Below are 9,365 nucleotides of genomic sequence, written 5' to 3' on the forward strand. Positions count from 1 at the left end.
TGTTCACCAAGGGTGATGGTTGAAAGCAGAGGACACATTTCATGGTGCCACGGTGTTTCACAATGACAATCACTTGACATTCTTTAAATGTTATCTTAATCGGAATACCCTACTCGCTATGCGTTATTAATATAAAAAAAAAAAAAAAAAAAATCACAGAAAACAGTTGGCTTGTTTAATAAGCTGACAAAGCAGCGCATGGTCCATACAAACAAAATGACAAAATGTAACCAAATACATTTTCAGATGCTAAAACAAACAAACAAAAAAAAGTTCCAAAAATTGAGTCACACTTGGCCCTACAATCTAACGAGCATTATAACCGAGCGACCTTGGCCTTCACTGTGGGTGTGCGGAGTCCAGACAAAGCAGGAAAGCGACCATGCGTTCACCCTGCAGGCTCTGCAGCTCCTCACAGCCTGGACAGGGCTTTCTCCAGGCCGTCGATGTCAGCGGGCCCGCCCTCGCCCTTGCTGCCGTAGGCGCTGCACTCCACAAAATCCACCCGCATGGGCAGCTGGGAGAACTCGAAGTCCTTGCCCTTCTTCCCCAGGTGGACGGTGCCTCCAGAAGACCCATCCTGCGCGGTGAGGGCTGCGGACCGGGTCACCCGGAGCGTGTTCCTGTAGAATCGAGTCGCTGCGTTAACACGACGGCTTAAAGTTACTGCTCACCAAGTGTGATGGTTAAAAGCAGAGTACACATTTCGTTGTGTCACCGTGTGCTGCACTGCAGTGTTTCACAACCACTTCACTGAAAACGTGTGAAGCACTGCAGTTGCTCGGTGATTGGATGTAAAAAGAAGCACAAATGTTTTTTTTACAGCTAAGCTGAGATTGTAAGAACGTATGTATGTAGCTTGTTGAAAAAGCAAAAACAGTTGCCAAAATCGCAAATAAAATCACAATCACAATATGATTATTTTGTCCATATTGCACAGCCCTAGACTGGATCAAAGTGTCTGTAATTCTGCACCTAGAGGCTTCAGATACAGTATTAGGGGACCAACAAGACCGATATAAAATAAAAAAGGGGACCTTCAAGCCACTGTTTCATTTGCCTTGAAGTGGACATTCAGGTGACACTCACAGTTCCTTCTCAAGCTGCTGCTGAATCAGCTTTGCTGACTTGGCCATGGTGATATCTGCAGAGAGGAGCAGCAGGCACTCATCACTTGGTCATCTGCTGATTTGTAAGGTCTGGATTGCTTTATCGAGTGCTGCATAACGTACCTTGCTTGTTGCAGGCCACCAGCAGGGCGGGAGCATTTCTCGAGATCGCCCCGTCGGTCAGCAGGGAGTAGAGGAACTCCGCTACGTCCCGCACTTCCTTCTGGAAGATGCCGCTGTCCACCACAAACACGATGGCCCTGTAGACCAACAGCTACAAGTCCGGGCTTCTCCACAACTCACCATGCTTCAGTTAACAGAAGTCCTACTAACCTGGCAGTTGCCTTAAACCTTTCGATGTACTGAGGTCGGAGACTCTCATGGCCAGGAAGATCAATCAGAGTCCAACAGGTCCCCTACACACTCCGGAGTTACCAGGCATTTTAGAGGATAAAAAAGAAAAATCAATCAAGTTGTGTTCACAAACGTGGCAATTTTCAATTAAAGTAAAAAAACTCACCCTGTCGTTCTTCGCCTTATAGACAGAAGTGCTGTCTGTTATGGACGTCTGGGTCTTCTTAAATTTCCCAAGTAACAGCTGAAAAGAGGGGAAACGAATGTGTGATTGTTCCCTAAATTTCCTCATGCACTGTGAGGCGCCCCAAATTACTGACAAAGGCTGAGGATGCTCACCCGGCTGAAGAGGAGAGTTTTCCCGGAGTCGCACAGTCCGACCAGCAGCACGGCATTCTGGGTGGTTCTACTGCCCCAGAAGAACTTGAGAAAAACTAAACACCAAGACAGGAAATCAGATGGACAGGGTCCATAAAGAACCTGTTTCCAGGTTGGGTTTTTTGGGGGGACGACCCCGACCCAGTCAATAATAAAAGTCACATGGCAAGATATTCCAAAGAAAACTGCATTTAAATTCAGACCAGAATTCTCATCATGACCAGTAACCGCTGCAACTTGAATACACAGAAAGCTCAGGAGCAGAATTAATTTAATCAAGCAGAAGCTCAACGCAAACGATTTCTTTCTCATTTACTTCCATTCACGTTGCGATGAAACTCACCTACGGTGACGAAAACCGCGACAAGAGCCACGACAATCGCGACTACGAGAGTCGCGTCCAGGCCCTGCAGCTCTTTAACGAGCGCATCGAACTGGAAGCTGGATGAAAAACCGTCCACCGCCACGTCCAGCGACACCTTCTCCACCTTCTTCTCCTCCTCCATCCCGCACCCCGCGACAACGACTGAGGACACGGCGGAAACCCTCGTACATGCACTTCAAAATAAGAGTCCTCAACGGAAACAATTTACCAAACAGTGGTTATAAAAACTATATCTAATGCACGTATTAACAATCAAAATACATTAATCATATCAATAAAACAACAGTCTATTTAATATATATTAATTACATAGGCTAAAAGGGTCATTTTGGGCGACTGCAATTAGGTTATTTTAACATAAAAACGGTACAAAAAATCTATGATCAGTGGAAGTCGAATCAGCATTGATTGTCTAGAACTTTATTATTAGATATGCTTTGTTCGTATTTTATTACGACGATAAAACATTGTGCTCCGCCCACATATCTCGTCACGGAGCGTGTACGCGAACCTTTATTATGACAACTGTATTCCCCTCGTCGTTCTTCCTGTTGCTGAAGGGAGTCTGCGGGTGGCGGACACGTGTACTTCAGACTCACCACCAGGGTCATACTTTGTCCAAAAAAAGCAAAAGTAATCTTTATTTCGTTCACAGAAATCAAACCTTACCTATTATTCATCCTATTATTCACACTGAATTAACATCACAAGCTGCCATTTTGTGGACAGAAGGACGAGTCTTCTTATTTTATAAAAAAAGAGCAGAAAGTAATTTATATATATATATATATATATATATATATATATATATATATATATATATATATATATATATATATATATATATATATATATATATATATATATATATATATTTTTTTTTTGCACACTAAGACTCAATAAGCTATTTGCTAGGGTAATTTTCTGCTTCTTGCACATATTGTATTTTTTCTTGTCATTGTAATTACAGGTAATATTTATTTATATCTGCACAAAAAAAAAAAAAAATAAAAAAGAAAAAAAAAAGAAAAAAAAAAAGGGGCAGTGGTGGCCTAGTGGTTAAGGAAGCGGCCCCGTAATCAGAAGGTTGCTGGTTCGAATCCCGATCTGCCAAGTTACCACTGAGGTGCCACTGAGCAAAGCACCGTCCCCACACACTGCTCCCCGGGCGCCTGTCATGGCTGCCCACTGCTCACTCAGGGTGATGGGTTAAATGCAGAGGACAAATTTCACTGTGTGCACTGTGTGCTGTGCTGCTGTGTATCACGTGTGACAATCACTTCACTTTCACTTTCACTTAAAAAAAACTCACTGACTTGGGAGAAATGTAATTTAAATCCTTGGAAACGCTTTGAATTCTTGAATTTAAATACCCTTACAGAGCTACTTGTCATTTCTGAATGATTGTCGTCAACAAAATATCATTTCGCTCAATTCTTTCGAATTTTGTCAATGACAAAAAAGAGACCCTTTCAAGTTTTCCTCTTCAGAAAATTTTATACAGAAATATGAGTTTAAGCCTGGCCAACAGGCGAAACAAAAGTTCATTAAAAACGTACAGGACATGACAGGCAAAACGATCCAAATTCCGGTCCCATTTAAAGAACTTTAAACTTGCAAAGATCATACAGCTCTTTACATATTTGTACGACTAACTTTAATACATAACTTCTCAGAACTAAGTGGTGTGAAACAGCATCAAAAGACACGCCTACCATGTAAGTAAGTACACGCCCACCGTTGTCACGCCCCTTGTATCATCCAACCACAGCGGACGCAGAAGACGCTCCGCGACAGACCCCGCCTCCGGCCACCCGCCTGTCAACAGAGGACCTTCCCAAGATGGCTCCGCTGCCGCTGGTCAGGGTGTCTCTCCTGGTTGCCTTCTCAGTCTTCCTCACGCTCGTCTTGGGCTTCGGGCTCCCGGCGGCGCTGAACTTCGTCGCCGGCTGCTTCGGCTTTCCGGGGTCCAGCGTGACGGAGTGCGTCGTTGTCGCCTACCTGCTGTTCGTGCTCTACGTTGCGATGCCTCGGCTGCCGAGGGGGACAGTCAAGGTGCGTGTGCGCAGATGGCTCGCTTTTTTTACGCAGTGCATGCACTTTGACAGTTGCAGGTTGTATGAAGATGCAAGCACACGCATGCATATACTAATACAAAACATGTACATTTATGCCTATTTGTTTAAATTAAGTAATGCGGCACTATTTGCACGACTGGCATTGCTGTGTTACAATATGATAATAATCGCACCCCCGTTGTGATGAGTGAACAGAAAATAAATGACAACTTTTCAGAGCGAGGGGAAAGGTGTGCTCATCACCGGATGTGACAGCGGCTTCGGCCACGCCCTGGCCAAGCACCTTCACAAAATGGGCTTCACTGTTTTCGCCGGATGCCTGTTGAAGGTAGGATTACGGGCAAAAGGGGGTTACTCAACGGCTTGAGAAATATGTCCTCATTTCCTGCCTCGGCCTTCGGGCAGCCCCGGCCGTACAAGGCCGGCCTTTGTCTCCAGTGGCTTAAGAGCTTTTGCCTGTTCTGGTGGGCATTTGCTTTGCAGGAGAAGGGTGGAGATGGTGCCGTGGATCTGGCGCAGATGCACTCTGAGCGGATGAAGGTGCTCCAGCTGGACGTGTGCAGTGGTGAACAGGTGGAGAAAGCTGTGGAGTTTGTGAGGGCCAACTTGGAGAATCCAGAGAATGGTGTGTGTGTGTGTGTGTGTGTGTGTGTGTGTGTAGATATATGCAAAGATCTACAGCCATACTTCGTATGTATTTGTTAAAATTGCCAAATACAGCCCTGCATCAAAAGAGGTCCGCTGCTCCTTATTTTCCATCCTGCATTGCGCAAATTCCTGTTCAAACATGAGGCTGGGCAACTGGTTGCATTATGAAAAAGTGGGCCGAGCAGCAGTGATTAATTTAAGTATTACAGCTTACAACTGGAAAAGAGGGACAACAATCCGAATAGACTTCAGAAAGACTTCTCATGGAAAGTTGGGGCAATTTAAATGCTGATTTGCTGGAAGACAAAGTCTGCAGTGGTGCTCCACTGGTTCCTTAAAAGACCATCCTTAGCGATCAAATGAACAATCGTTTTTTCTGAGAAAGCATTTTGCAACGTGTCTGGCACAACAAAATGGACTGAAGTCATGAAGTGGAGAAACCTGCTTCTTGCGTTCTTGTCAGGAGCAGGGCTGAGAAACACTGACTGGCGCAGCATTGTTTGCTCATGATCTTCTGCTCTGAACAGGTCTCTGGGCCATCGTGAACAACGCAGGCCTCTCCACGTTCGGTGAGGTGGAGTTCACCACCATGGACACGTACAAGCAGGTGTCGGAGGTCAACCTGTGGGGCACCATCAGGGTCACCAAGGCTTTCCTGCCCCTCGTCCGCAGGGCCAGAGGTGAGAGACAAGGCTGGAGCAGCCAGTCCTGTTAATTGAAGACCAGTGTAGTTGCCCATTGCCAGCTCTTGTGCAAGATTTGGGTTAATTGGTGAATGTGTTGAATATTTCTGCGAGATCTTTGGGCTCAAGAGTTATTAGCATTCTTAGCCCAACATCGTGGTCGTCTGTGGAGCTAAATAATTTAAAATAATATTTATTTTTTCATTTGTGGAGTTCCCCATTAGTGCTTTTTTCTATTTCATATTTATAATTCAGGCCATATTGGGTCCTCAAGATGCTTAAAATCTCATTTGTGGCCTAACAAAAATTTTTTTTTGTATAAAAAGTGTATAAAAGGGGGTCATCTTATAATGCCAATATAGCATCTGTGATTAGAGTTGGGCAGATTGTTTAACATCAGTCAGAATAAGTATAAATTAAAAATCCTTGTGCATGAATAATGTGCAGCCACTGATTGTATTTTGTATATAATTTCCTCGTGCCTTACACTTCATCACCATAGCGACACTGAACCAAGGGACACTGTGTGATTTGGACCGGAGATCCTGTTGGTGCCAGGACCAGACCAGATTTTGCTAGACAGGGGGGTAAATGACATCTGTGGGATTCTGGGTCTGCTGACCACAGCGTGTTATATGAGTGTGTGTGTGTGTGTGTGTGTGTGTGTGTGTGTGTTTTCAGGCCGCGTGGTGAACCTGGCCAGCATGTACGGCCGCATGGGCAACGCTCTCCGCTCGCCGTACTGTGTTTCTAAATATGGCGTGGAGGCCTTCTCCGACTGCCTCCGCTATGAGATGAAGGCCTGGGGGGTCAAGGTGTCGGTGGTGGAGCCCGGAAACTTCATCGTGGCCACGGGCATCCTGACCCGTGACATCGTGGCGAGCACCGCGGACAAGCTGTGGCAGGAGGCCGCCCCGGGCGTCCAACAGGACTACGGCAGGACCCACTTCGACAACGACATGGCCCTGATGCGCTCCTACTGCGGCAGTGGCCAGAAGGACGTGGCGCCCGTCCTGGAGGACATCACGGACGCCATCGCGTCTCGGCGGCCCTTCACACGCTACAACCCCATGGAGCCCTACTGGTGGATCCGTATGCAGGTAATGACCCACCTGCCGGCGGCCATTTCCGACCGACTCTATTTCTGAGGACTAGGATCCGTGCCCTCCCGTCTCCTTTTGCTAGCTATCGCTGCGGGTGAGACTCCCGCAGCAACGATGCACGTCTACAGAGCGCCCTCTGCAGTATTCGTCCTGCGTCCACAACCTTCACCTCACAGCACGATTCCCAAGCGAGCGACGTCGTGGAGCCACCACAGAACAAAAACCTTCACATTTACTGCCAGGAGGTATTATTGAGTTAATTTATGAAGTTTTACTTTCTCATTTGAAAATAATTCATGACACGTTTTTATTATTTAATCATCGGTGCATTCATCTATTTAATTTCTGCGCCGCCGGCACTCCATATAAACTGTCGCTGGCGAGTAAAAGTCAGTGTGCAGACACTTGTGATCGTGACCCAGTCCTGTGCGTTGCGTCTCGGCCCATCCAATTTAGAACGTTATTGTAAACGTGGACAAATCGCATGGCAGTGTCACTAGGTATTACTTTTCAGAGGATCTTAAATGATCAAACTGCGTTGAAACTTGAAAAAAAAAGGGATTTTTAGTGATTTGTGATTAAAGCCTTAATCCTGTGTGCAACCGACTACTTTATAATTGATTTGATTGTTAAATTGAGTCCACTTTGACTATCCGCTGCCCACTGCTCAGATCCTGGGAAGCATAATGGTGATTTATTCATCAAACGGCTGCCATCAGAGGCACAAAGAGAGCAGCACTGGGAACAGCGGGCGACGCATTCCGGTTCTAGATACTGTAAAAGAGGAGACCCCTGTGGTTCTGTTGCCACATGTTAATAGGACCAACAGAAGTGCATTGTGTGTCGAGGACTTATTACTACGTGACACCCCCACAAACTTCAGTATCAAGCAGTTTTTCCACAAAAACCTGCGTGTGTTCCTGTCTGCGGAAACTGGGCTCTTTCATTTCTTATATTATTTTGCAAGAAATTAATCACTTTTTTTTTTTTTAAATCTGCTTTGGATTGCAATGTTTTATCAATAATGTTAAATTTTTATGTGAAACGTGAACATGAATGTGACTGAAATGTTGACCACTTGGTGGCGTTTGTACAACGAAATTAAAATTGTTATATACAACAGTAAAAGGGTGTTCTCTTTATTATCTCAAATGAATTACCCATACATTAGTTTTTTTGTCCCATTGTATTGGGCTACAAAATATTCTGTAGTTATTTCGATATTGTAAATTGAAGACTGAAAACTGTACAACATGACAGGTGTTCGCTGTTTTCAGAGCATGATGGCATATGTGGAAAAATTGTTCAACTATTAATTAGTCACACTAAAAATAATAGAAATTGTAAATATATATAGTTTTTTTTTTTTATGAAAAAATATCATTTGTGCATGATTAGTTCATATCTATAGTGAAGTGAAGCGATTGTAATTGTGAAACACTGCAGCATAGCACATGGTGACAACAAAACGTGTCCTCTGTATTTAACATCACCCTTAGTAAGCAGTGGGCACCATGACAGGCGCCCCGGGGAGCAGTGTGTGTAGTTCTCTCACACACACACACACACACACACACACACACCGTCAGGCCCGGGTTTCGTGAAGAGCTGGGGTGTGTGAGAAGGCAGGATTGTACATTTATAGATTTATTAACCCCCTCCCCCAGTTGGTTAAATACATTTTCAATAAGCAGGGAGATTATCCAGAAAGTCATGGCTGTTTAATATCGTACTGGAGAAGCATGTGATATAGGATCATACCCCCAGATCTAGACAAAAAATGACAATAGAACTCCCAGTTCTAACCTAGTCTAGGATATGAATATTATCTAGAAGTGTGCATATTAATCTAAACCTACATTTCACCTAGTAGTTCTGAACACGCACTTGGATCTTTCCACATGCGCTTGGCAGTAAAATGAAGATCCGCGTGGAAGTTTTCCTGCCAAACACATCCCACTGAATCTGGTCTGAGATAGCGTGGATTTGCATGCGCACAGGAGATAACGGCGACAACGAGGCTGATTGTAGAGAGCAATGCCTTATGGGAAGGGTTCGCCCCCACATACAACAGTGTCTACGGTGTCATCTTAATGGAATAATGAACTGAATTTTTACCTGTAAAGATAAATGTAATATTTTATATTAAATATATTAATATTTCTGGTGTCAGGAATAATTACTGAAAAACAAAAAAGGCAGGGTGGGTACTTAGTTCCTCCATCTAATAAACAGCCATATTCTATCCAAAGACAATATAAATATTTAGACATTATGGAACACAACCCATACACCAAGTACAGCAAAAATAAACCCTATAGCATCTAGTAGAACACTGTTGACTGGAGTAGATCTCTATAAATGTATTATTTTAATAATCAGGAACTAAATACCAGTTACGGTTTGCTTATCTGAGCACACAGTCATTTGAAAAAGCAGCATGCTTCAAGCTGGCAAAATCCATCATGATGCCCAAAAAAGGGGTTCTCTCCAATGAAGGCTTAATATTTTCAGAACATTCAGGTGAAAGAGACAGTAACCATGAATAGCCTTTTGATGAATGATTCATGCTGCTACTTGCCATTAACGCACTGCGCAAAATGCACTAAAAGCAGAAGGCACGATTT

At 44.2% G+C, this 9,365-nt stretch overlaps 2 protein-coding genes across 2 annotated transcripts; one reads left to right on the forward strand and one right to left on the reverse strand.

The window, feature by feature from the left end:
* Positions 1 to 153: 153 nt before the first annotated feature.
* On the reverse strand, positions 154 to 2,385 carry srprb (SRP receptor subunit beta). The gene is made up of 7 exons (XM_028969928.1): positions 2,185 to 2,385; positions 1,803 to 1,897; positions 1,630 to 1,707; positions 1,443 to 1,525; positions 1,233 to 1,369; positions 1,090 to 1,144; positions 154 to 623 (listed from the first exon to the last, which is right to left on the reverse strand). Exons 1-7 carry the CDS (start codon positions 2,345 to 2,347, stop codon positions 413 to 415), a joined length of 822 nt encoding a protein of 273 aa, XP_028825761.1. The 5' UTR covers positions 2,348 to 2,385; the 3' UTR covers positions 154 to 412.
* Positions 2,386 to 4,048: 1,663 nt separating this feature from the next.
* On the forward strand, positions 4,049 to 7,866 carry bdh1 (3-hydroxybutyrate dehydrogenase, type 1). The gene is made up of 5 exons (XM_028968241.1): positions 4,049 to 4,281; positions 4,522 to 4,632; positions 4,788 to 4,929; positions 5,480 to 5,632; positions 6,317 to 7,866. Exons 1-5 carry the CDS (start codon positions 4,069 to 4,071, stop codon positions 6,781 to 6,783), a joined length of 1,086 nt encoding a protein of 361 aa, XP_028824074.1. The 5' UTR covers positions 4,049 to 4,068; the 3' UTR covers positions 6,784 to 7,866.
* The last annotated feature ends 1,499 nt before the right edge of the window (positions 7,867 to 9,365 follow it).

The sequence above is a fragment of the Denticeps clupeoides genome, chromosome 2, assembly GCF_900700375.1.
Source record: "Denticeps clupeoides chromosome 2, fDenClu1.1, whole genome shotgun sequence".
In the NCBI taxonomy this organism is placed as follows: domain Eukaryota; kingdom Metazoa; phylum Chordata; class Actinopteri; order Clupeiformes; family Denticipitidae; genus Denticeps; species Denticeps clupeoides.

What these genes read in the sequence shown, in the direction of transcription:
- srprb (XM_028969928.1), bottom strand. Translation starts at nt 2,347, where the DNA reads ATGGAGGAGGAGAAGAAGGTGGAGAAGGTGTCGCTGGACGTGGCGGTG. An exon ending in ATAAGGCGAAGAACGACAGG is followed by an intron (nt 1,526 to 1,629) that starts GTGAGTTTTTTT and finishes CGGAGTGTGTAG; the next exon opens with GGGACCTGTTGGACTCTGAT. An exon ending in GGTGGCCTGCAACAAGCAAG is followed by an intron (nt 1,145 to 1,232) that starts GTACGTTATGCA and finishes TCCTCTCTGCAG; the next exon opens with ATATCACCATGGCCAAGTCA.
- bdh1 (XM_028968241.1), top strand. Translation starts at nt 4,069, where the DNA reads ATGGCTCCGCTGCCGCTGGTCAGGGTGTCTCTCCTGGTTGCCTTCTCA. An exon ending in TCGCCGGATGCCTGTTGAAG is followed by an intron (nt 4,633 to 4,787) that starts GTAGGATTACGG and finishes TTTGCTTTGCAG; the next exon opens with GAGAAGGGTGGAGATGGTGC. An exon ending in CCTCGTCCGCAGGGCCAGAG is followed by an intron (nt 5,633 to 6,316) that starts GTGAGAGACAAG and finishes GTGTGTTTTCAG; the next exon opens with GCCGCGTGGTGAACCTGGCC.